Source organism: Amblyomma maculatum, chromosome 4 (assembly GCF_055883805.1).
Source record: "Amblyomma maculatum isolate TAMU_Amacu chromosome 4, ASM5588380v1, whole genome shotgun sequence".
Classification (NCBI taxonomy): Eukaryota; Metazoa; Arthropoda; class Arachnida; order Ixodida; family Ixodidae; genus Amblyomma; species Amblyomma maculatum.
This window is the reverse complement of record NC_139347.1, coordinates 53,361,878-53,389,269: the sequence shown is the minus strand read 5'-3', so window position 1 is coordinate 53,389,269 and position 27,392 is coordinate 53,361,878. Positions and strand designations below refer to the sequence as shown.

Below are 27,392 nucleotides of genomic sequence, written 5' to 3'. Positions count from 1 at the left end.
CACATTCCGGCAAGAAGAGTGTGATTTTTTTTTTTTTTTTTTGCCAATATTTTGCTCCTTGTAAGTGTACGTGGTCATTATATTGACCTGTCCGAGTTGTTTTGTACAAATGCAAAACATAATAAGAGAGCAGTAGTATTACTTTTGGTTAGTCATCAACTATTGCCTTTCGGAAGTGTGTCAAACAAAGAAAATAATGTACAAACAAAAATGCTTCTAGTACAAAAGCAAAATGATGTGATATTACATGCCTTGGAGCTATTATGGGTGATATCTGTGATTAGATGAGGAAGGAGTATTTTTAACTATTATGCTAATGAAAATATTAAAGAAGCTTGTATTGTGTCGCGCCGGCGCTGCTCTCCTGTGTAGGTGCCGTCCTTCGCAGTTTGGCGGTGCTGTGCGGCGCCCACCAGAGCGACCGACGGGGTTTCGCGCACACCATCGAAGGCATGGACGACGCGCGAAGCATAATAGCCTGAGTGAACAGGACGGCCACGTGGCCACGAGTTATCTCATGCCCCGAACGAACACAAAGGTTTCACGGCGCGCGCGCAGGGGCGCTCCTCAGAATTCAGGGAGCGCTCAGTAACTGGACAGGCATTTGAAAGAAGGCGCAAAGTGAGTCTCCACCATATGCTAGTCAAAAAAGTACAGTCAAATACCCAGAAGTCAACGGAAACTGGAATCCCCTTCCGCTATTGATGGTGGTTTAGCCGGGTGAGAGTTTAACCTCCCCATTACTTTGTTTCCTTTTCAACATATACTGTCGAGCGATGGAACTGTGGTCAGCGGTTTACTGTAACCCTCCCACAGCAGCGCGTACGCGCATCCGGCTAGCGGCAACAAAAGGAGCCCTCAAAAAACCATTATCCTTCAATCCTTTCCCACTCCTCAACTTCTCAGGAATTAGTTCTAAAAATATAACAACCCAAGCCCCCCTCTATGCGAACAATGCATAGGCTTTATTGACAACCAGCCAGCCAAGAGGCAAAGATAAGGGTGCAGAAAATTTTGGACCTGTTTCCGGTTACCAGCACGTATTTCATCCGAACGCGTGGCAAAACGGTGTATATGAAGAAAGACCGCGCTAAGAATGCTGTGAGTCATGCGATAGGCACATCTGAACTCAACAGCTACAAAATGGAACAATGACCCAGCAGCCACGTAGTAGCGGCAAGAGCGGAAGTGCTGGGCTGCGATGGTTGTGCTTAGTACTTAGTGTTTGTGTGTCAGTCGCTTCACGTCAGTGACAATAGTGACAGAGATGGAATGGATTTTCTTTTTCTCCTATTTGCACTCTCGATGAATACCGACTAGAATTTTCGCAGAACTGAGATAATTGAACTGAATTTCTCAGCTCGACTCCCGAACCCAATCTTTCCTCTTTGTCTCCCAATCGAAGATTCTCTTCTCTTCCCCTGCATGTTTTTCTTCTTCTTTTTTTTTTTTTTTTCTTTTTTATCCCCGAGCGGTCGCCTCCGCTACCAGCGGCAAGCCCGTTTTGGGACAGTAGCCGCATGGTTTCGCGCCAACGCTGCATATGCACCGCAAGGATAGAAGTATAAAAGTATGTCCTCAAAAGTAGCATTCACGTGTTTTCACACAAAAAAGCGGATGGAGTGTGCGTCTCTGACCTTTACAAAGAAAAAAATGTTAACCTCTCGCTGGGTTCGCATGTCCAAAATCAAGATTTTCATTCTCACTCATGAATAAACCAAGGCTGTGTTTCAGGTGAAACACTGAAGGCGGCTATGAGCGGGTGGAAGTTATTGACCACGTGGTCTTGCTTTGTTTAGATGACGCACGTGCGTAAGCGCGGCACGAAACCACATTTGCGCGCTAGTGTATTAGGTTTTTCGGGGATATATTCGCAGGTGAGTGCTTCGTTAATCGGATGAACGTGAAGAAATAGAAGACTCTTTTGGAGACAACAAAAGATCTGGCATGGCCGGCGGCAGTGGAGTGGGGGGATTGATGCGCCCTATCAGCTACCGCCTGCCAGCACTAGGTTCGTGATTTTTCGCTCACAACATCGACGCCGGCGCTAGATTTCCGGTTAAAATAAACTATCAGGAACTTAGCGGTCATTTGTAGATGTCGGCGAGCTATAGCTATCGCGGGTCCCCACTCGCCTTTGCTTTTTCCTTTTACTTTTTGCTTATTACCAAACGAACCCCCCGCGGCGGCTCAGTGGTTAAGAAGTTTGGTTACTGAACGCGGTGATCTCGGGTTTGAACCCGACCGTGGCAGCTGAGTTTCGATGGAGGCGAAATGCAAATGCGTCCGTGTGGCCGCATTCAGTGAACGTTGCCCCACAACACCACCTCTTTTGCCTTTTGCTCCCACGTACCCTTCCCTCAAGGCACGGTTCAGTTTTGTTGGGTTCAGATGACCGCCGAAAAGGGTGACAGAAACTGCATAAACCATTTTTTTTTTTTTAAACGTTCAACGCAAGGAGAAGTCGTTATAGTTGCCCACAACGAGGGTAATAGAGACAAGACGCCTTTCTGCACTTAACGCTTATATGAGCGGCGCCCTTACACAGATTGCTAAAAGCGCATTTAAACGATGTCCACGACCTAAACGGCAAATCGGCCTGCGGCGTGTGTGTACGCGACTGGTTTGCTGTGTTGCGCAATGCAGCCGGCCCAGCAACGCGGTATCGCACACGCGTTGCGCTTAAGGTTCAAGGTTACACGTTGCCGCTTAGAGACTTTCATCCGTGCAAAAAGGGAAAACAGAACATGAACCTTTACAAAGACTGGCGCCGTGTTTAGTTTGACGTTTGAGTTAGGTCCGGGCGTCGAGTTCGAAAAGAAAGCAGACATCCTGACATTGTTCACGTTCCGTCTCATGACTGCTTGTGCAATGTGTGTGTAAACAAAGTGAAGCGGCGACAGGTCAACGCTCGGCAAAGAAGCACGGTTCCTGCTGCCAAGTATTTCTATCGTTGGCGGCCAAAACAGAGGCCGCGTAGATACAGCGCGACGCCAATGTCAGAACGACGGCGTCGTACACTCCTGCTACTGCATGCGCTGCCAAGTCCCGCTACTCTCGGCGGTGTGTGCCAGCTCTCCTCAGTCTCGGCCGAGCTACGCTCGCGGTCGGTACGATTAATGCGAAACGAAGACGAAGAAGCCTCTGCCGACTGCCGGGCTAGCTTGCCAAGGTAAGAAGGGACAACGCTCCGACGAGGTAGCGTGGCATATGGATCGGCGCGCACCTGTGGTTACGCACGGGAGGGCGGTATTGCGCACGAATTGGACGCGGCCTCTGGTGCGTCTTCTTTTTGTTACGCGTAGTCGCGGAGACGAGCGCTCCATGCGAAGAAAAGGTGAATAACATTTGCTGTGACAGGCTCGACGAGCGGATGTTTCCTTGGTAGCAGTCACGGCCCCCAGGCCTCCGCACTGGACAGAGCGTCGAGTTTCCGTCGCGACTTGCGTCATTGCGCTGCGCGCAGTCCTACACTCGCAGAGCGCGGGTGTCTAAGATCTAACGATCTTGGAAACTAATAAGCGCGCGTGTGTATTGATGGGGCGGACGGCGAGGTGCGCGCCTCTCGCCGTTTAAAAGAGATGGACGCCTCACGGCGTCTGCGCAGTGGAGAGAAGCCCGGTCCGTGAGAAGATCGCCCGATTCCGTTGGCACAGAGGCCAGTCAGGGGGACCTCCGAAGAAGCCCCTCCAGCATCGTCCGGGCGGCAAGGGGGCAATGGCGGAACGCTCTCCAAAGTTGTGTCACTGACCGACTAGCCGCGAGCTAGGAGCTCTAAGAGGGCGCATGCGCGCTGAGGGCCCCCCCCTTCCACCCCACCCCACCGCCACCCCTTCCCCTCAGCCCTGTCCTTTTCTTGTCCTCACCTCCGGAGGACGCAGAGCCATTAGGAAGCAAAGGCCTGCCTGTTTCCTCGCGGCACCCCCCTCCTCTTCGCCGGCTCTTTTATCCCCACGCAACCGAAGGAAGCCGGGAAAAACAAGTTGCCCCTCGGTGCGGGGCAAGTGCACGCGGCGCCCTCTCTCATTGGGCCCTCTATCCTCCTCGCCCGGCGTGACGTAGCAGCCAGCCGCTGTCGCTTTCGCTCACCTTGGTAGCCGACTCCAGTAGCCCACTTTCGCAGTGAGCCGTCGGACGTTGTGGGTTCCGGCCGCGCGTTCGCCCTCTCTCCCGTGGTCTCGCCGGAGCCCGGCTGCAAGACGTGTGTTTGACACTTCGCGCTGTGTCGGCGTAGCTGCTGTTGCGCTCGCGTCCACTTGTGGTTTCTTGTGCTTTCATTTCCCGGACCTGGATTACTGACCGGCGTGGTCCAGCATGCCTAAGGCATTCCTGGTGCGGAAGACTCGGATCCGCTGGCACCCAGCGGCGTCTGCAAGTCCTGCCGCGGTGACGCCCCCGCCAAGCCCCGAGCAAGCGGTGCCGCAGGCGCTGGTCGTCTCCAGGTGCCCGCCGCTCCCGGGGAACCTCGTCATTGGTGAGATATGCTGCTGCTGCTAGTTTCATTCTACTTATATATGTATTTTTTTTTAATTCAGGTGGCAATCGGCCGCACGTAGTGCCTCTTGGTAACCATATTAGACAGACGTGAACTAAATACTCACCGAGTGCCCAACTTATGAAGCTTCCAACGTTACAACGGCTTGCAGCGACCTAACGCGCTGGTCTCGGCGTGTTTGCACCCCTACTAAGGAAGCGAATGATTTGCGTGAAACTCTCACATTTGGCTAGACGCGACTTGTGTCGACTGGTTTGTCGTTCGTGCTGCTAGATCACACGTGGGATGCATGCTGCAGCCTTGAGCAAACATGCAGCTCGCCGTTTTCTTGTCTGCGAAGTAGGCCCATCTCAATCGTAATTTCTAGTCTTCGCCGGCCGCAGTGCACGAGTTGTGCTGAATGGCGATTAACGTTGCGGAGTTTCATAGGGCTGTGAGAGTCCCGAGGCAAAGTTGTGCGCCTGCAATTCTTTAAAAACGCGTAATTGCATCCAGTACGCTGTCGCCCTTTGAAACACTTTCTGCGCCCACGCGACAAGGTGCATGAGAAGGGGCGAAGCGCGCGCCGGCGATAGAGCCCGGAAAAGAGAAGCCCTTCGGGTGCGTCACGGGACGCCCGGCGGATACCAGAAGCGGGTCGGCGGCGGAGATGGGACCTTGAGGACCGCGCCGCGTTTTCCTTGAACTGGGAAGCGAGCTGCCCTTGCCCTTGGTGCCGCGCTCGCGGCACCGGAAAAACAGCCGGCGGTAAACACGTGTCGCAACCGCGATGATGCCCGCCTCTCTTTTGTCGCGGCTGCTCAAGTGTTCGGCAGATTCTGCGGCGCGGCTTCAGACAAGAGCGGTTAATCTGTCCTGCGTCTCGAGATCCGCTGTCCAGCCGAGTCCCGAGCGCGCTATCTCCGCGCCAACGGTCGGTCCGGGCGCCCGGCACAGCAGTTGTGTATCGCCATCGCAAGCCGTTTCCCCTTCCTTTTTTCTTCTAACGGTTCTTGGTCGCATCTGGTGTTTCTTCGTCGCGATGCGCGCACCAGATGTCCGCGCGCCCAGCGTCTTGCGAAACTGTCCGTTTTTAACGGGCCCTCCGCGTGGGTCAGTTTTTCCTCCGCGGCTCGCTTGCCACCGGTTGTCTCCCGGGCTGGGCCGTGCATGTTTAACTGCGCTTGGAGGAAGAGCTCTGCATCGGCGACCCCCCCTCACACTCCCGAGGCAAAAAGAAAAAAAATATATATATATACTGTCTTCGCAGCACGCATGCGGCGTTGTATTGCCCTTTGGAAGCATTGCAAGATTTTTTTTTTTTTATTAGTTGCCTGTTGAATCTGCCACCGAACACCTTCTTGGTGCTCGCTTGTTCGTTGAAAGCTGTCTAGTTGCATCTTGTTTATGTTTTTTTCTTTTTCGCCAGAGTCTTACAACGTAATGTTGCTTCAGAGCGGTGAAGTATCGAAATGCCGAGTCACTTTCTCCTCGTTTGCAGCCACGGGTGATCGGGCGTTTCGAACGTTCCCGAGATAATGGAAAAGAGTTGGAGGGAGGAGGGGGTTATGAAGGATGAAAGGATGAGTATGGCGTTGCGACACGTACTACGGCCAAGCAGCAAAGGGCCACTAGAGGAGGGCGCTTCGTCCGCCCCGGGCAGCAAGAAAAGAAAGCGGTTAAGATGCCAGAACCGCGTCGTCGCCACGACGAGCTGATTCGCGAGCCGCGCGCACCTACACGGGCAACGGGTCATGTATGGATATTGGCGGCAGACGCGCACGGAAAAGGGTCCCGCGGAACCGTCCACTATGCCAGGCAAACCGGTTGGCGCTGGCGCAACGGCTCGCTGCTCGGTCCTTTCTCCGCTGCCAGAGGAAGGTGAAAGTGTAGCCGTTCATTGCCAAGGCCGGTCTCACTCTCGCCGACCGTTCACTCGCCGCTGGGAGAGGCATTCCGAGGGCGGGGAGGAACCTGTCTGCATTCAGGCGGCGTGACAGGTTGCGTTGTCGCCGCCGCTGCGGCCGCAGTTTCCGTTACTTTTTTGTGTCGTTGCGCCGCCGACGGAGAGGCGCGCTGACGTGAGACGCGCTAACGACTTTTTCTCTGCTTGCGTGCGCTCACTCTCACGCTCGCTTCGTTGTTCTTGCTGCGTAGCACGAAATTACGACTACTGCTGCTGCCTTCTCAAGCAGGCGACTGAAGCTTTGCTGGGGTATATTCAAATTGGGGCCTCTAAATACTCGTGCAAGTAGTGCCGTACAGAACAGCCAGAAGCAGTGGATATCAATAGTCATAACGTGCATGCAAACAGGGCATCATATTGTTAGCTTCATCGCAGCTCTAAGTCAAAGGTGGAAATATAACCGAAACTGTTCGAAATATCACCTCTCGTGACAAGAAACAAAGTAAACGGTAAAAACCATCCGCGCACCTAGACTTATTGAGAAACGTGCAGTTACAGAAATCCCGCATGGTTACAAAAGTGTCGTGGTAGCTCACAATGCTTTCGTCGCAGTGAATACATTTGAAGCTACAACAGCTTGGAATGATTGCTGCGCTTACAAGCCTTTCCTACTGGTCTGTTGCTGGTTTGTGAATGAAGCTGATAAACAGTGGCGTTCATAGCTGCTCCCCTGTTTGAGACCAGAAACAATGGAAAAGCTGAGCTTTAAGGCTACATCCTTTATACTCTCAATGGTGTCGCATGTCGAGAATGGGGTGATTTATGAGAATGGTATTATGAGGTAGATGGTGAAAAAATGTATTTGGAAAATTTTGTTCATGAGTATTTAGTTAATTACAGCCTAAAAAGTCGATTCGACGTCGAAATAGCCATGGACGTTGGTATAGTGTGCAGACGTCAAAACAGCCACGAACGCCGAAATTGTTTAAAAACACAGAAGAGTGGAGAGTTGGACTTGTTGGTTTACGATTATGTTGGGAACAGCGCTAACAGAGGACGGAGCGCCTGTGTTGTGTTCTCGCGCCGTCTTGTGCTAGCGCTGTTCCCATCATGATGTGCAAGAATGTTGCAAAGCTTTAATGTAAGGCCTCGTCATTGCGTTACAACATCGAAAACAATCAGTCAAGGGTAAAAGAGGTCAAAAGTAGTAAAATAGAAGAAAAAGTAAAGAAATGCAAAAGAGAGAAATGCAAAAAGCAAATGGCTGCAAAGAATCGCAGGAAATTCTTTCGCCTTACCGCACCTAAGAGATATCTAAGTGGCTCCTACGATTTTATTTTTTATTTATTTAATTCGCTCACTGTCACCTGCACTCTGAGAGCTAGGCTTTGGAGTGCATCATGGCGCCCGTGACGTCACGTGCAACCTGTGTACGCGCACACGCATTCGAATATTTCCTTGTCTGCCAATTGCCAGGGGATGTGAGCTTTGGATGTTTAACGTTCTCCACCGGATCAGCTGTGCGGGTAGCATAAACAGAGAATGACCCCAAATGTGTTCAGATTTCCTGTTACAATCGAGCTATCCCTTTACGTGCCCGAATGACGTCAGAACACTCAAAGTCAAGCACCGCTCCGAGAGTTTTCCACTCCCCGAGTGCGACGTGTGTTATCTTTGGTTAAGTTGATAGCGCCGGCGTCTGCGCAAGGCCTTCGAGGAAAGGTCAGTGTTCTCGACACGATATCCATTTAACAGTTGCGGGTTCCTTACTGGCCTGTTATCGTTTTAATATGCAAGGTCGTTGCCGCGTGCACGCAGATTCCACGCGCGCCTTCAGCCTTATCAGTACTGCGGCACGTGTCACAGATATCACGAAATGATCCGTGCTTGTCTCGGAGGCCTATCGATGGCGGTGGTGCAAGACCTCAATCTTCCTTTCTTCTTCCAGTCTAGTTAGTGCATACTGTTCTGGAATTTGGGTCCTGCTCCTAATCTCAAGAAGCCATCACGGGTTCTGTCGTCTCTCGCGTCGGATATTCACAACCTTGTTTCATTTTAGGAGTTATATATTGCATCCTCTTCCTTCCGTTGTACGTGAGCTGAGGCAGTTGGCAGAAAATGGGGCACCGGCGCGGCTTATTTTTCTTCATAGATCTTCGCTTCTGAATGAAAGGAAGTGGCAGTTCACATGAATGTGTATATTGTGACAATCTCCTGTGGTGCTTCATCTTTTATGTACACGGCGTATTCGCAAACACACAGTCTCTAATCTTAATTCACTTAATTAAAACAGAAGCAGCGTCTCGCAAAGCAGATCGATGCACTCTTGCAGTGTGAGAACTTCGACCCTTGCGGCCAGTGTGCGACAGATCCAAAAGCGAAAGTGCCTCGCGTTGTGCCCGCAGCGGCAAATCCTCGTGCGAAAGCTCGGCGGAGTCAGAGTTTGCATTGAGACCCTGAAAACCCCCCCTCGCTCTGACAAGCGTCTCCCATCCTAACTTTTCCGGCGCCAGGGGATAGGTGATCTCTTTCTCCAAACTAAGCCGGCGCGCCGTGAAAGTGGTCAAGCGGCGCCACGAGATACCATCGTGGGATGGCCCTCCTTTCTGGTCCGTTTCGAAAAGGAGAGCGTGCCGTCGTATCGGGCCACCCTGGGCGCTCGGTAACTTACTGACCCACACGACGACAACAGCAAAACAGCGGCACGCGCCGCCTCGCGCAGATGTCCGGCAAAAGTCCTTGAAATGCACCAGGAAGCAATTTGCAGAGCGGCCAACCCGGCAGCTGCCCGGCTCGAAAAACGCGCTCCCGCCCCCACTCCCCCTCCGCACTGGGGGCTAAACACTGCCCCTGCAGTGTCGTTCTTCTACAGCTGCCCGCGCACGTAGTACCGCGGTGGCCGTTTTTCGCGGAAGGAGAGTGCTTCTTCTTCCTCCTCCAGGTGGAAGGGTGCCTGCGGGCAGGAATGCTCGCGCAGGGAAGGAGCGCCGTTCTTCCTTGTCCGCCAAGAGGGTTACGGAGCACCCCTGGGTTCTTTTCTCTCCTTCGTGGCGGTCGCTGCTTCCTCCCCCACGGTCGTTTTCTACGTTCGCTGACTGCTCGTTCCACTGCCGGCCCCCTCCAATGGATGGATGCACGTCGTTTCTGACCTTCTCTCTGCCTTTTCTCTCTGGTAGTTTAAAGTTACTTTATGTTTATTACCAGGTGCGCGCCCGCTTTTATTGGCGCCCTCGTTAACGAAGCTTCGCGTTTTCTTTTTCCTTCCACGGGCAGCTGAGACGCATCCTCCGCCCATATCTCTAGCTGCGGTCCGTTCTTTTTTGAGGAACTGGCCACGGGCCTCTCAGGTCGCGCGAGCGCCGCGGTCTGAAGCGTCGGTGATTTACGATTAGCTGCGCACGTTAAGATCCCGTAACGATAATTATATATGTATCTTTTTCGTTGCCTCGGTCTAACCAGCTGTGGCTCATCGTTTGCGTGTATGAAGCCCCCATCCTCCCTCTTATCTTTTTTCTTAGCTTTAAGGTGCATTTCTAAAAAAAAAAAAAAAAAAAAAAAGCTTGGTCGTGTGAATCCCGAGCGGGTAACTCGTCTAACTCGTTTAAAATGACTCCTCCAGACACCACGAAACGTGATCACGTGACCACCCCGTCTCGCACACACAGCAGCATTCAGTGGTGCCAACTAGCGCTGGTCACCCACATCATCGCGGGCGAAGTCGTCATTATTTTTATTACAACTATTCTTTTGAAGAGCTATTCGATGCTTCTACCCATTAATTTCAGCTAAAACCTTAGAGGCATCCCTTCTGAAGGAGCACAAGGAACTGCTCCAGTTTTGCGCACCTCTTCGAGCAGCTAACAGAGTAAATTAACCAATAAACGTTTCCACCACCACCACCCAGTGTGAACTACTTCGCCATTCTTGAGGAGCCACGACTGTTCCCGTTGCGATTCCTTTGTGCCTTGTATGACTGTGGCCTTCTTATGAATGCCACTTACCCGCCGCCTTGTTTTCGCGCGCCCCACAGCAACGTGGACACACCTTGGATTCTTCCGAGCAGTCAGGGGAGGGACAGACAGAAAAAGAAAGCGGTCCCCGCGATGTGGGGTGTCGCTTCCGCGGCGGCGACGGTCGCAGACAGGGTCTGTCCGGGCTGCCCACCTCGGCGCTGCACTTTCGGCTCGGGAAGCAGCGGGGAAACCGTTGAGTGAGCAGCGCGTGGTCTTGGCTGTTGTCCACGCACGTCGTCACCCGCTTCTCTCTCGGCGTATCCGGATTTTTTGCGTTCTTCCCAGCAGCGCCGATGCATGCTCCGGCGCGTTCCGCGAACGTTTTTGCTTTTGACGCGCGCGGCGACGGGGTGATCGCAGTGGCGCTTTTGTTTGTCTCCCTACCTGCGTTCAACGGCCGACTCGGACCCCGTCCTGCGGTCTCTGCGCGAGATGCCACTAAGAAAAAGCCTTTAACTTTCGCTCCCCCATCCCTCTTTCTTTATAGGGGCGCGGACCTGTTCTAGCGGTTCCCCGTTCTTTGTTTCCGTGAGACACGTCGTGGGTGCTTCGTCTGGCGCCACGAAACGTAGCGCTGCTTCTCTATGACGGCTATGAAATATGTGGAGGGGTTTGTCGTGCTCGGCACAAGTCCAACAAATACTTCTTTTCTTTATTTTGAAGTTTCAACCATGCGCTTTTACACCAAAGGAATCGGTACAAAGGGCTATACAAGGCGATGCTCCTCCAGTTGAAACAATTTGTTCTCTGTTACATGCTACGTTATGTTTGGATGCTAGTACAGGACATCCGTGCACACAAACGAGGCCAAGGTTAACGAAGATAGAACAGTTGTAGCTTGATAACTTTGCTCAACAGCGATTTGGCGTAACGCTCACTTGCAAAGTTAAATTTTTGAGAATATTCATTTGTACACGTGCTTATGTGTTGCTTGGCTTCCTTTCACCTGTTTCGCAGACCTGGGATCCCCTGCCTCGAGTTGCGAGCAACGGAGCAGTCCGCCAACGAGTCACCGTAGTAGCCCTCCGGTGTCCCCTCCCACCCCACCGTCCTCGAACGAAGGCGACAAGGGTTGCGCTCAGAGCTGCGATGAACCGTATCTATCGTCCGAGGACTCTTCGGAAATGCCGCCGACGTCGCTCCTTTCGGCCGCCTACCGGTACACGATGCACGTACGGCCACCCCAACACCCGCTGCCTCCTCCATCGCTGCCGCAAAGCACAAGACCACTTCCCGCGGACGTCGCCGAGCCGAGCTCGCGCCGAGTGCCCGTAATCCAGTCGCCCATCTCCCGCTACATACCTCCACCATCGCGGCTGCTGGCGCCGCTCGTGCCCCTGTCCATGGACATGCCGCTGGATGCTCGCACTACGGTGCTGTCCTCGCCCGAACCGCACCACCAGCTGCCGCCCACATCTCCGGTGGAGCTGACGCGGCGCACCGCCGTCGAGCCACCTCCTTGCACCACCTCCGAGAAGGCGCCAGAAGACGAGTCTCCGCCGGCCGCTCCGTTGAACATCCGGATGACCCTCCTGCAGCAGCGACTGGGCCTGACCGGCGACCTGCCCATCGAGTTCGTCAACGGTGGCCACGGCATCAAGAATCCACTGATGAACAAAACCGGTCGCCGTAGTAGCAGCAGCAGCAGCAGCCAGCCATCCGAGGCGAACCACGACTCGAGCAGCAACCAGAGCGCGGGGTCAGTGGAGCCTCTCAGTCCTCGTCCGAGGGCGCCGCCGCCGCTGCCTATGCCGCAGCCGCCGCCACAGCAGCGGCCGCTGCAGCAGCAGCCCGCAGCCAGGCCCCAGCAGAACAAGTCAGTTTGGGTCGTGCACTGAGCGCTATGCCACTGCTTTGTGGCGTACGAGTCTCACGGGCGATGCGCTGCCGAAACGATTTGGTGCGATGTCTGCCGAGGATCGCCTACCATTACTCAGGAGCGAGCGTCTCTTTTTAAACAGATCCACGCAGTGGTGGCGAGCCGCCGGCAGATAGCGCAGGCGTGCGCATCGGTCGTAACCCACGGACTGTGGCGGCATTGGCTTTCGATAATATGATAATCCATCTACGAAATCGCAATCGATCCTACCGACATTACTATATCGGTATTCTATTAAATACATTTGACATCTGTAATGAAAACAGATTCGCTAAAAAACATTGGAAGCTTCCGTGAGACAGTGGCACCAGCGCATTTTGTTAGTTTAAGCATTCCTTAGGTGAAGTAAGAAATTGCATAACGTATAGGCAGTTTTAACATGTCGTTCTGAGAGAGCAGGGCTTAGCTTGCACGGAGTGAACAAACAGTTAACCACGATTCCTCCTCCTCTTCAACAGGCTCTCCTGCCAGGAGTGCGGAAAGACGTTCGCGCTTCAGCGACTGCTCAATCGCCATCTCAAGTGCCACAGCGACTACAAGCGCTACCTCTGCACATTCTGCGGCAAGGGCTTCAACGACACATTCGACCTCAAGCGGCACACACGAACGCATACCGGTAAGAGTGCGGCGGCGACCTGCGTTGCTTCGCCGATTTGTGTTATGTGAAAATGTGACTGCTTAGAATGAAGTTTCGAAGAAAAATAGTTTCAGGGTCAGGCGTTGCACCGCATTCCCCAGTTGTTGTGTTCTTTTTCATTTTGGAAAGTCCTATTGTGTAATGTGTTCGTGTTAATTTTGAGACTTACGTGCATCTGGTTTTGATTTGTTTACAATTCGACCCCGAAGACCGCTGACGCTGCATAGTTGTACACAAACACAACACACACACACACAAGATTAAAGTAAGACGTTCACACCGATGATGTGAACGTCTTACTTTAATCTGTTGTGTGTGTGTTGTGTTTGTGTACAACTATGCAGCGCCAGAGGTCTTCGGAGCCAACTAGTCCGCTCGCAAGTACTACTGAACGATTCGACCATAGAGCAAGTCGAATGTGCTCCCGACTTAAATCAAACAGGTCAGTTCATTTTGCGCAAAGTTCGCACCCTAGTGTACTGTAAAGAAATAACGATATTGGGATGACAGTGTGCTGACCACCATTGGCAGATTGTGCTTGTTCGATGATTTCAAGTTCGTTTTTGGCCATATTGCTAACGGGCCGTACTCTCTGTCGTCGCGCAGGTGTCCGGCCGTACAAATGTGGCATGTGCGACAAGTCGTTCACACAGCGATGCTCACTCGAGTCGCACACGCTCAAGGTACACGGCATCCAGCACCAGTACGCGTACAAGGAGCGTCGGGCCAAGGTGTACGTGTGCGAAGAGTGCGGCCACACGACCAACGACCCGGAGCGTCACTACGTGCACCTGCAGGAACGTCATCCTTACAGCCCAGCCTTGCTCAAGTTCTACGACAAGAGGCACTTCAAGTTCTCCGAAGGGAACTTCCCCATGGGTCTCCTGCGCGTCCATTCCTGAACTGTCTCTCTCGCGGCTGACGACGACGACGTGCGGCCTTTTGTCTGTGATACCTACACAAAGTCTTCCCCCTTGTAAATATGGCGGCCCTGGCAAAAGGGCCTTGGCATTAACTTATGTTCCCCACAACGCATTCCTTTGCAATCTCAGCGTCATTCCTCTTCGTTCCATGTCAGTGTCTTCAGTGATTCGGGGCGCGCACTTTTCGTTGCTGGCCCTACGGTGCCGTCCAAATGCATCTCCGGGAAGCCGCGGTGCAGTACAAACTTGTCCGTTGAAAAGACACTTGTTTTTCCATTTGTTCATTTTCATTCAGTCCATTCTTGTTTTCTTTTTAAAGTTTCTTCTTTCGACCTCGCGGTCTACCAAGTCCTTCGCCTGTTCAGTTTACAGAGCGGAAAGGCCGTGGAGCGTCTTCCCTTGTTCGTGAATGTCTTTGTTTTGTGTTCAATAAAGTCACAAGTATGTTGTTCTAGTAAATTTGTCTTTTGTTTGTGGCTATTGATGTGATGTGCTACACAGGGCCGGGTTTATGAATAAGCCTCACTTAGAGGGGAGGCGCCCCTCCTGTTGTAAGTCTAAGGCGCCGTCGAGGGACCCTATATATAGTAGGCTATCATTTTCATGTTTCAGGGCCAAGTGACGAGGGGCCATTAGACAAAAGATGGCGAAGCTTTGCCCGAGTGGCCGTAGTTTCGCCTTCGTCACTTTCTGTTCGGAAACGCTAAATCCTCGAGATACGTTTTAGGTGGACCGTAGAAGGTTCTCACACTTTTTTCATTGATTAATCTTTTGGAGAAAAATGACATTACCAGTAATCATTAGAGGAAAAAAATATTTGAAACTTCGTTGAGTCAGTTAAAAAAAAAGCAATCTCAATAACAACTGTGAGCAATTAATTATCCCCCACCCCTAAAAATTTTTAATTACAGTTCTGGCCGCAGCGATGGCCTTGCGATTAGAGCACTCTCCTCGTGTGCGCTACATGCTGGACTCGCATAAGGGAGGAGAAAACATTACGGGCTTTGTTTCGTCTACAAAATGGAATCGACATGGTTGTACTACGTTATATTTCTTGAGAGATGGGGAACTATGCCTCTCTGCCCTCCTCTGACCTTTTGACATACTCTGTTGCTTATGCAATTATGCGGTGCACGCAGCAAATGAATATGCACGTACGGTATTGCCATTAGAAACCATATATCTGTAAGCTAGCAAAATAATGGGGCAAATGCTGTTTGCAGAAGGCCGCCGGTTTGTGAACTAAAACCGAGCCGGCAAGAAAGACCTTGGAAGGAGGCGCGCTCGTTCGGTGACGGGGTCTGTTTGTCACGCTCCTCGCGCATTGTACACGCTGTGGCTTTGGTCCTTTTGGAGAAACCGCCCTGGGACGGTTCTCAGCAGCAGTATCGTGGAAGGTTCCGCCGATAACGACGCCAGTTGGCTGTTGATGAGTGAGATATCCAAACCGGAAATTGGAGTTCAAGCATAAGCGTCGGCTTAATCGACCACCTAAAAGACAAAAGTGGCGCCATCTGGAGCCATTATCGCGGCTCAAGCCAGAATCGCGGTGGTGGCAGCAGATAGCGCCACTTGTTCAAAAGGTGGCCGAAAACGGCTATGTACCGTGCGGTGGCGGCAATACTTAGCGCCAGGCGCATGCGCGCTAGAAACTCCTCAACGATCCTGTGCCTTCGCATAGCCTTTATTGTAGGTCGTAAGTAAGAGTTCACAGTTAGTATACCGCTTCACTTAGCGATCGTGAATTTCTTAATCTCCTCTGAACCTCACTTGGGCACCTACGGATCTCCTGTAGTCTTGATGGACGAAACTGTGACGGACAAACGTTGTTGAAAATGTAGTCATCAAAAATGCATTCCTGCATTTAAAAAATTAAAACCGTTCGACGTTGCTGGACATGACATCAAGAGTTAGCTCATGAATAAAAGTTAACGTCATAGGCGCCAAAAATAGGAGGTTAAATTTACACTTTATGCACCAAATGGACAAAAAGTAGGCACTATAATCATTATATTTATAGAAAGTGTACGTTGTATGAGATCTGAACATCAACGCGCAATATCTGCCCCAAAATAAAGAAAACAACAGAATGATTTCGCATTTTAACAAAGGCGCGAACCTTAGAAACAATTTTTGGAAGGCTGCCTCGAAGCATACCATACAATTCATATGCTGCAGCAAAGAAGAAGGGGCAGTCGCTCTCTGCTGCAAAGGTAAAAACAAAACGTTGAACAGATTAACAAGACATGTATATGGAAAATAATGGAAGTATCGCCAATTTTAATTATCTCATATACGAACTCGAAGCCATCTGAATTCGTACAGGAGTTGTGCTTATTTATTCAGGCGTATACTATGCTTCAACATTAATAAATGCGTTGCCATTTATGAAACAGTGTTTTGTAGTCTATGGCTTCAAAAAAGGGGCCACGCCACTTAATAAGGACATCCGAGATCCTTCATGCGAGAAAATGCAGCCGCACATTTCTGCTTGACGGTGAATGTTCTGGTAAAGAGAAGTTGTGGTTAACGGACTGACGTACATGCGCTGAAGGCCCGCGATAAATATACGCCTTCTATCTAAAATTCACTGTTAGAACAATAAAAGCAGCAGCATTGAAGCACCACTTTCAGGTTATGGGCTCCAAGCTATGCCCCTCCTCATTCAGAACAGAGTTGTAGGCTGGACTCGAAATCAATCGACGCACAAGCCTGCTTATACCTCTAAACTTCTGATGGCTTTACATTTCTCGTTATCCTAGAATGTTCTTCGGCAAATATTGTAAACCCCTCGCCGTTGCATAAGACGGACGACAACATAGCGCGTATTCTTTCGGCAACTTCTCTGCGAGGAAGAATAGCGATTCGTTGCCCTCCGCGCTCTCTTTATTCATGGGCTGGTAGCGAAGATTACACTAATTAAACCCCCACATTTCTAATTTTTTGCTGTGCTCGTGAGAAAAGTGAAGTCGCACAAGTAGGCCAGGTCTCTTTGAAGGTTGTCCTGAGAAAGGACATCTTGAGACCTAAGTGAAGCACTCTCATCAACATCGAAATTGTCTGTGGCGGTCTTTAGTTCAAAAGATGGCAGTTGTAACATTCAACGGCTCCCACGTTATCCTACAGGTGACGATAGGTTTCAATGGGACCTGCTCTTTAAACGAGCATACGCGAGAAAGTACCATCAGAAACATATAATGTACTTGAGCAATAAGTTCGTTAATATCCTTTAGATACTTTTTTGAGTTCTTCACAAATACGGTGCAGTACATGAGCCAGGCTGGTGGCATGAATCATCTTTGTGTAGGACGCTTTCAGTAAAGTGCTGCTTCGTTCAGATAGGTTGCTGCATGCACGCAAGTAAGCACGAACTTGCGAGTTGGATGAAATTGTTATAGTAGGATACAACTTTAGCCTGTAGCAACCAACACAATTCTTCAGTGACAGAAAGTAGTGCGTCGGTAAGGCTGTTCTGGTGGCCTAAATAAAATGCTAATCATCAGATCAATTAAAAGTCCAATAATTTCAATGCTTCTAGATTATTTGGTATACGTGGTAAAGTATTAAAAATAGGTCATGTGATGTTTACTGTTTAGTGGAGTAATACAGAAGCAGCGGACCACTGTTCAAATATAGCCAGCAACTGCTGTTTCTTTAAGTTGTCTCGCCTCTGCCCAAGCACGCAGTATGCACGTCACCTATAGCTGCACAAAATCTACGCCCGCAATACCTTGACTTCCTTCACATGCATTTCATAACAATCCAGTACAATTCCCTCTCATGTCAGAACATGGCGCGATGGCGCAGTGTTGAAGGCGCTCGACTGCTGTTCCCAAGGACGCGGGATCGAATCCCGGCTACGGCGGCCGATTTTCGATGGAGGCAAAAAGCAAGGCGCTCGTGTGTCTGGAAGCGGTATTCGCCGAAACGTCGGTTTGAAAGCGTGCAGTTGGATTTACATATGTCATTGATGTCACAATCCCTGCTACGAGCTAGCCCCTCCAACTTGACTAGTACACGTAATATGCAACGAAAAATCGTATGACATCATCCAGAACGCTATACGGCAAACAGTTGCCTCACAACTTTGGTGAGAGTGTCGGGAAGACCAGCGCTACATGTAGGTCGGCCAGTGGACATATATATAGTTTGTTGGTCAAATATTTAGGGGAATCCCCAAGGCGGAGTAGATTTATAATAAGGGAGTAATTGATGGCAGAACCCGCCAGGCTAATCCCACCTGTAGTAAGCAACAACTTCAACCTCAACGCCGCGTGATGAGCAGATGACTCAGAGACAAGGTTTGGTTTGGCTTTGCGGGATCAACGTTCCAAAGCGACTCAGGCTGATAAAATATGCCTTAGTGGACGGCTCCATGCAGAAACTTCGACCACCTGGGGTTCTTTAACGTGTACTGGCACGGGCGCCTTGCTTTCCGCCTCCATCGAAAAGCGGCCTCCGCGGCCGGGATTCGATCCCGCATCCTTGGGCACGGCAGTCGAGAGCACTCCACTACCACGGCGGGATGCCTCAGAGAAAAATATGAAAGAGGAACTCGGTGTAGAGTTGGATGACTCGACATGGCTGTTTTGTGTGGGGAGTTAAAGGATTGAGCGGGTTAGAGCCCTATACACGGGCTGGGGGCTCTGGTCGGCCCCGAGGTTGGTTTTGTGTTGCCTTTAAGAACTGGACATTTGAAGTCTCATAAGTGCTGCTGGAGGACCTTCGATTAATTTTTCGACAGGCAGCAGTCTGTTCGAAGATAGCATCTGCCGGCCTTCTCCTTTAAAAAATTTTAAGAAATCACTATTCTGCAAGAAACGGCATTCGATAAGAGCGTATTGCTTTAAGAATCAGTTTGTTTAAGCTAATAAGAACTTTGCCCAATGGCTAATTTCTAGTAAGGAGCCATATTGGGAATGCCTGTAATCCATGGCTTTTAACGTACATTGTACGTAATAATTTTAAATAAAATGTCTTCCCAAAAATTTCTTGACCAAACCTTCGCTTCTGCGGGCACTATAACTGCGCCCTTCTCTGCTGAGAAGAGCATTTCGTAAGGTTTTTCTCTCATTCATTCTTATGTACTGGTTAAGCTGTACATTTTTGAGGCGTCTGTGCAGATTTTGCCGGGTCTGGGGCAAGTCGTGGAAGCGCGGTCCTGTTCCGGGTCTGGTCCATGTTAGAGTGGTCCCGGGCGAGGCCCGGGCTTGGAGCCATGGGCCCGGACTGGACTCGGGCTTCAAACGGTGGGTTCCGGGCCCGAGCCGAAAAATAAGGCTCGTGCAGTGCTTGGACAAGGTCGAGATTTGCGCTGACCCCGCTCTGAAGAGCAAGGCCCCTTTACCATAAGCGCGATTTATGCCGCGGCCAGCCGCTAGAGCCTCGTGAAGGGCGAGCTCTGGCCTTACGTTTCCAATCATTCTGTATGGTAGCGACCACTTTGTCTGGATGGAAAAATTTGTAATTAAGTTGCAGGTAGAACTTACTGTATATTGTGTTCAGAAGAAGTGTGATAAAATAATATCGTGTAGTAGTATATCTGAGTCTGCTCCGGCTTACGTTGCTTAATATATGACTGATTTGCTCAAGTGTGCCTTTTTACATTCAGACTTATAGTCACAAAGTTACCTTTTTAATACAGGCAAACAGCTGTAGTGAGGAATGATAAAAATTACATAAAATGAAATTACTATACGAACACACACAAATTAAGTAAGAACTAACGTTTAAAAATCGTTGCTGCGAAGTATGGACAGCCCAAGGTTTCGGGAAGACATTAAATTGCGTGGAAATTGTGGAATACAAGAAGACGCCATTACACGCATATGTTGATGGTTGATGGTGGAAGTTATCGATGCGTGGCAGATACTTGCTTTTAACGTTTTTCCTGCTGTCGCAGAGAATAACCAAAGCTGCCATAAAAAACCAAAAAGGTGAGTTTTTGAACCTCATTGTGACGCAACTGTGGAATATTGTAAGATACTTTTATAACATATATTGAAAAGATATGAGCCTGCAATGCGTAGCAGAATTCAGCTTGCGAAGTTCGTCCTCCGCTTACAAAAATTAAGTTAGACTCAAAAAAAAAAAAAAAGAAAGAAAGATGGTGCGCGTTTTTGAATATTTATAGTAAAAACCTAGAAGGCTGCCGAGGGAGCATTCATGAAGCATTGCTTGTTATCGTGAAGTTATGCAATATGAGATAAAAATTACGTTCAAATACTTATTCCCGGAAAATGTCCTGAAACGGAGCTGAAAAGAAGTCAGTGCAGATTTCTTGGACACCACATTAATTTGTGAGGCAAGTACGAAATAATGTCATCATGTAAATGGTCTCATTTTCCAATGTGTATTAAGATGTTGCTTTCAAACATTGTACTGGTTAATCAATGAGATGAACTGTGAACGTCGTCCCGAGGGATCATCTGCGGATATATTGATTGAAATCAGTCCATAAGCATATTTCTATTGACAGTTGAAACAGGAAGGGTAAGAACGAAGACGAAAATGGAAGAAATGCGTATGCCCAGATTTCCTGCGTATGCTAAATGTAGCTTCCAAATTACTTTGTGCAGTTATTTCGTGTTTAAGACTATACGATGTGATCAATGCGAAGTCTAGCTGAGACCAGAACTGAACGAGAAATGACCTGCCACGGCTCAGGACAGAAATATAAGGTCTATACGTTCAACGTCGCAGGCGTTCACTCAGCGCTCTCACATTCGGTGAGACGCGACGTCTTCTGGAAATCCGGATTGTGTCACATGTGCGGGACTGGTCGTGTTCGAATCTGGAAGAGGTCTCGAAGAGATTTGCTAATAGTCGCAACTTGCATCGCTCGTCCCATCGTCGCAGGTCGAACCGTAAAACCAAAGCATGCATGTGCGTTCGGCGAAGACTGCGGGACCCCCAAGTTGTCGCGCAGACGCAGCGCTATTGGTCGCGTTTGAATATGCGTGAGATATAGAGCACACAATTAGTAGAGCTGCAACTTGCGCCAGTCGTCGGCCGGGATTCGAACCGTCAATGAGCACGTAAAAGGGTGCATGTTTACAGAAGCTGATCGCGCACCACGGGTGTATATGACGTAATGAGGAGCGGATATTATATTGTACTGTTACACGTAATGAGAGGAGTGTTTCCGTTTGAAGGTAACTCTTATGCATTTAATTTTGCTGGTTAAGAAAGCATTATGCATCATTTTATTGTTCCCGGGATTACCAGCAAGTCAACTTGAAATATTAAGAAAATTCGACAGAGGCAGCTTTCTTTTTCTTTTTTTTTTTTTTTTTTGGAATCAAAGTTCGTTGAACATTTTCTTTGCAATTCTTGGTTTACTAAATATTTCAAGAGCTAGAAAATGTTTATCGATCTGGAAGTATGTTGTCCTGACAGTAAATAGGAAGTCTGGAATACTGAAGAAAAGTTTATTGTCAAGCTCTCACACCATCTATAGTGCTAAAAGACTGGCCTGATAACTGTCACTTTGTTTTATTTTGCAACGCATGGTGAACTGTACATTGTATTATTTACTTATTCATTTATTTTTTGTCACGAAGTTCCAGCTATGAAAATGTTTCCGCATTGACTCAGGCGGAAACGTGTGCAAATAATTACTGAAAACCGATTGAGGAGCAACAAAAATTTTTCCTTTTGTTATTTATCCCATACCTGCTTGTCTGAGCAGCAGAAGGTGCATATTCATAATATAAGCACGCAAATAGACAAGCGTGCTGGAAAACACGTAATGATCCATCCATCTAGTGCATAAGAGAAAATTAAATCTGAATCAAAATTACACGCGCTCTATTGCAGTCCTGCCCTCGTATATGAAGCACTGGATTGTAAACGAAGTAGCTATTTGAATTTATTTCCTTCGTCACTTTTCGCTTGACAAGAAATTGGAAATGGAGTGGATTTCCATGCCTGCCGGATTAAGCGTCTGGTGGAAAGAAACAAAACAAAACTAGAAAAGCGCGCCTACAGGTCGAGATAATATGGCACGTGCCGAAGCTCTTGCGCGACTAGTTCTCCGTCGAGAAGCGGCGTGGAGGCCGGTAACCCGCGGCGTGAGGCCGGTAAAACGACACCGGCGCACGCGCCACCGCTGGCCGCAACGGACTGTGAGGCACCCGACAAGATCACACAAGCACCCATATGAAATCGTGCACTCCTCCCTCTGCACGTGCAGCCAGGTGCAACGCACACGGCGCGCGATCAGCGGCGGCCTCAACGCACTTCCAGCGGTTCGCGCGCGAGCGCGCAAGGCCGCATGCGGTCGGCGTGAATGGAGGCACCCTGGTGCGCCCATCCGGCCCGGGCCCAGGGCGCGTTAGCACCTAGTGGGGGACAACGCCGCTTTCAACGGAGCGCGCAATGTGGCCACTGCGTATGCAGTACTGCCTTCCCTTATACCGTTTTGCGATCCGCAAGCGACGGCGGAGACAGCTGCGGAGAACGTGGCAACGGATGACGATGACAGCGAACCGTGGGTCTTGATTCTCCTCGTCTCTCTCACCCGATGCAGGTAGCGGTTAGAATTACGCCTCACTGGCGGAACACGCGCTCGCGGCCTTCGCGGTTAGACCATAGAGAAACATGTTAGACGAGGAAGACGCGCCGGTGACAGCCTCCTTTATGTGAGCCTGCGCGAAGCTGCCACACGAATCGCGCACTTTTTGAGGTGGACGTCATTGTGGACGACTTAACGGATTTTGAATCTGGTTCGCTGCTTACAAAAGCGGAAACCGAGGTGCAGGACAGAATGGGGAACGCCGCGAGAAACTTCACAGGTTATTTTCTTCTTTTTTTTTTTTTTTTTTGTCTTTTCGGGAATTTCTCGGTTGGAGTATGCAGCTCTATTTTTCTGTCTTCGCACTTAAGTTAACGCGTGATGGCAAGGTTCAGGAACACGAGCTATAGCACCACTGATTTGACGTCACTTACAAACGCCCGTGTGAAAAGCTTCGTCGGCCTCATATATGTAGATTGACACATGACTCAAGTCATGTAAATTGACGCATGACTTGAGAAAGCGTCTATAACGGGCGCTTTCTCAAGGCATGCCAGGGTTTAGCACGCCAGCAGGCATGACGATGAGTAGCCTGAAGCTCAAGCTTGCGCAACGCACGCCTCAACTGCATTACGGAAGGCGCGCAAGCTCGGTTTTCTTGTTTTACGGGCTGTGATTACTGCGAAGAACCCTACGCTAGTGCTTCGCACGGGCTCGGGCCGGCACACGAGCCGGGCTCGGACCGCTCGGAAGCAGTCTACCTCGGGTTAAGGTATATTTGTTTCAGGCGGGCTAGACCGGACACCCTGATCACGAACACACGCAACTGATTGATTTATAGGAAGGGAAAGGCGCGCTAACTGTCTCGCTTGTTTTTCTGTGGACACCGCAACCGCGCCGTAAGGGAAGGGAGGAAGATGGGAGTGAAAGTGGAAAGAGAGAAAGAAGAGCCGTAGTGGAGGGCTATGGAGTAATTTCGACCACCTGGGGATCTTTAACGTGCGCTGACATCGCACAGCACACGACGCCTCTTCGTTTCGCCTCCATCGAAACGCAGCCGGAGGCGAAACGAAGAGGCATCGTGTGCTGTGCGATGTCAGCGCATGCAACTTTTCTTTAAACGCGAATACGGCCATAGTGCGATAAGCGTCTAGAATATGCACAGTTATTTTCCGCATTCTCCCTACGTGTGAGCTTCAGAGTTATTTCGTGGCGTCGACCCGCCTTTTCTCCCCGCCTCCTCGCGGCGAGCTGATATTTGGTATACCGTCAGTCAGTGACCGAGCAGAGGGACCGCTTGTGGGCTATTTAGTTTCAAGTTTCGCATCTCCGCTTTGGTAACACTGGCGCTGATGTTTAGCTAAAAGTTAGGTTAAACTGTCCTCCACGAACAAGCCGCTGTTGCTCCGGAGCTGATCGCGGAGGCCAAAGTCAAATCCCCGCCATTTCACGCGGAGACTCCCCAGATATGTTTCCACATGGTAAGCTGATGCAGCGCCATAGCCACAGAAAGTTTGTATCAGCTATCGCGCAAAAATCGGCAATTACACCGAGTTCAAGCATGAAAGAAGCCTGTGTCGTGCTAAACGGTTTAATAAAAAAGTTTCTCTTTTTTCTTTTTGTTTGTTTTTTTATGCATCAGACACGACATACAAATAAACCCGCGCGCTGCGAGATAGCAGCAGTCCAGATCGATGCTCTTCCTCACAGCCAGTGTCGCTTCGACTCGTTAAACTTGATCAGGAATACACAATTTTTGCTAAGACGATGACACGATATATGACTGGTGCGGTTAGCCAAGCACAACATATGGAATGACGAAAACGAGTGTACACCGCAGCTTTCGCGAGTGTACACCGCGGTTGGTGCCTGGACACACCCTCGGCGTATTTTTAAACGCTGGGCGTCCTGACGCCGTTTCAAACGGAAAACAGGCGCTTAACTACAACGCGTTCTGCACTCCGAAGTAATGCTCTGCACTGGATCAGGCCGGCCCAAAAGCCCGTACCCGGCCCTGCCCGCGGGCCGGGATCGGGCCGCACGGAAGCTCTCTGCCTCGGTCCGGGTATATGCCTCGTTTCTTCGTCTGTGTCTGTTTTGCGCTGTTAAACCACCGTTATGAAGCAAAACCGACTAGCCCAATCTGCAGTACTTCTACCGGATATATATTTGTCTCGAGCGGGCCGGACACCCATCCCGAGCATATGCCAATATGTGGCCATGGTGCGATAGGTTTCTAGAATGCGCAGCACTTTACCCCACACATCTCACGCAAGAGCTTCGCAGTTCTCTCCTGGTGTTGGTCCGCCTTTCCTCCCCACCTCCTCGTCGTGAACGGATATCTGGCAACCGTCAATGACCGAGCAAAGGGGCCGCTATCCTCTTCGGCAACACTATAGAAACACTGGCGCAGATGTTTAGGCAGGGACCATATATATAGTTTAGGTATCCGTTTCGACATTCACGCCACACTGTCGCCTCTCGGGCATCTTTTTAGTGGCTTGCTCCTGCCTTTACTAGCCTCGATTGAAGTGCGTCCGAGGTCCTCGAGTTTCCTCGTTTTCGGTGCAGGGAATGTACTGACGGCGCCTTGCCGGCGCCGTGGAAAGCACACGCCAATACCAAGTACTGCGCCACAGAGTCGACCACTTGTTCAGATATAGAGCTTAATTGAGCACTTTAGGAGAAGCAAAGAAACCGCTTACCCAATGCTTGCTTTCTTTGATGAGAACTTGTAATAGGCAATAACCACAAGTTCGACCACTGAAATTTGTAGCTATACACATTCTATACAATTGTCATCCTAAACTTGCGGACTAAACGTTCTACCAGTCTTCTACGTGGTGTACACGCCTCCTGCCACGCAACAATATCTTAAATTCATCATCCTTAAATTATTTCTGTATCACTGCTTCAAATTCAACGGGCAGGCTCTCGTGTCGGGTCGGGCCCGGCTCGGGTTTGTAGCATAGGACCCAGGCCAGGCTCGGACTCAAAATTTCGCCTCGTGCACACCTCTAAAGCGAAGCTCCTGCGCATCTAAATTATTCCAATTGCTTTACGCTCCATTGACCCTTTGTTCGAGGCTCCAGCACGCGAGCGCGTAGATGCATCCCGCTTTCCACGTGACTCACATCGCTGATACAAGAAATCCAACTACACCCAAACAACAAAGAGGGATGACTTCGAGACACGTATTCTAATCTACATACGGTGATCGAGCACTACCTTAGCCGCGCGCTACATAATGTCGCAGCTTGGTCACTTCCGATGTTTATAGACCAAAACCGATCTGTGACATAAACGCGATGCAGTGGCGCTTCTGTCGCCAGGCTGGGCCGGTTGGGGGTGAAAACTAGGCTTAGTGCCCATAGGAATACATAGACCCGAAAAATTTCAAAGCAATTTTCTAATTTCACGGCGCACCTATGATCTCGTTATTCGGTACAGAGCAACCATGAACATCCTAGAACAGATCACGAAAGTATGAAATCTCATTAACAAAGCGAAGTATTTTTAAAATACCGCGAAACGTATGCGGGTACGAGTTGGGAGGGCGACCCATAGAAACACGTGTAAACACAACTTACCGCAACATTTTACTCGGTTTAGCAGCGTTGAACACTTCTCATTTTTTGGTCAAAGTCTTGTGTCACGCCCCGACATCATGTTGCATGGCACACTACATTCCCTTGCAAGTATACTGCAAGTCTGACGACTTGCGGGACCGTTCACAGCACGATAAACTGACTGCGCACAGTTGCAGACGACAATGCACCACAGGTAGGGTGGCTACCACAGGCGCTGTCGCTAGCAGACGCTCCGGAGCTGGAGGCGGCCGCGGTGGGTTCGGTCCATACTCTCGTTCGGACCATACTGTCGTACGGCGTTTGACAACTGCCTTTTAAATGTAATTCTGTCTAGAATGTATCACTCGAGGGACAGTATTATCAAGCTAATTTACTCCATGCGGCAGAATATCAGACTGTAAACAAAACTACGTGATTCGCTACATGAGCATATTGGGGGTGTCTGGATTCACAACATAGATTATTCGGAGAATTTTAAAAGTAGATCGCCTCCGCAATGACGCAGCATACTTCTTCAAAGCGCTGGCCAATGTTTGGTTTAACGACCTGCCCTGGTGCTCTGCGAAACGAGAAAAACGTTGCGGTAAGTTGCGTTTACTTGCGTTTTTATGGGTCGCCCTCCCAACTCGCACCCCCATACGTTTCGCGGCGTTTTAAAAATACTTCGCCTCGGTCATGAGATTTCATACTTTCACGATCTGTTCTAGGATGTTTACGGTTACTCTGCACCGAATAAGGACATCATAGGTGTCTCGTGAAATTAAAAAACTGCTTAGAAATATTTCGGTTCCATGTATTTCTATGGGCGCTTATTCTATTTTTCACCCCCAGTCGGCTGCGACGCCGCGAGCGCCTACTTTGTAAACACGGTGCTGGTCTATAGCTTCGCGCCAAAACAAATCGGCAATTGCGAATATCGGTTTGGTTAGTAGGGTTTAACGTCCCAATGCGACTCAGGCTATGAGGGACGCCATAGTAGAGGACTCTGGAAATTTCGACCACGTCGGGTTCTTTAACGTGCACGGACATCGCACAGCACCCGGACGCCACTCCATTTCGCCATCAAAACGCAGTCGCCGGCGGTCGGGTTCGAACCTGCACTACCGCGGTGGGCCGCAACTGCGATTGCTTCTGCTTGATAAACGCGTCGCCATGCCGAAAAAGGTGCAGTAGATTACTCTGCTATAGAACGTTACTCTTCTGCATTATTATTGTTAAAAAACTCGTGTGGCATTACAATATTCTGACAGGAGTTTCTCCAACAGAGGGCCGCACAAGGCTGCACACGCTAGAACACGAAGTAAGGTGTCTCGATGTACCCTCCTTTGTATTGAGACAGCCTAGCACGCACAGCACGCTCATAGGGTGCCAAAATTTGAGTGCTCGGCAAGACAAAAACGAGAAAAGTGGACGGGCATTTGTCTCGTGTACTTCTTGTCCTTTTACAAGCGATTC

The 27,392-nt window shown here is 50.0% G+C and overlaps 1 protein-coding gene across 2 annotated transcripts; it reads left to right on the top strand.

Moving 5' to 3' along the window:
• Positions 1 to 4,110: 4,110 nt before the first annotated feature.
• On the top strand, positions 4,111 to 14,282 carry LOC146191046 (uncharacterized). Of its 2 annotated transcripts, none has more exons than XM_084601483.1 (4): positions 4,111 to 4,474; positions 11,351 to 12,092; positions 12,731 to 12,888; positions 13,516 to 14,282. In XM_084601483.1, the coding sequence occupies exons 1-4, from the start codon at positions 4,315 to 4,317 to the stop codon at positions 13,809 to 13,811; spliced, it is 1,356 nt and encodes a 451-aa protein (XP_084457609.1). In that variant the 5' UTR covers positions 4,111 to 4,314; the 3' UTR covers positions 13,812 to 14,282. The 2 variants fall into 2 exon arrangements, with proteins under 2 accessions (XP_084457609.1, XP_084457608.1); XM_084601482.1 differs by having other exon boundaries at positions 11,351 to 12,209.
• The last annotated feature ends 13,110 nt before the right edge of the window (positions 14,283 to 27,392 follow it).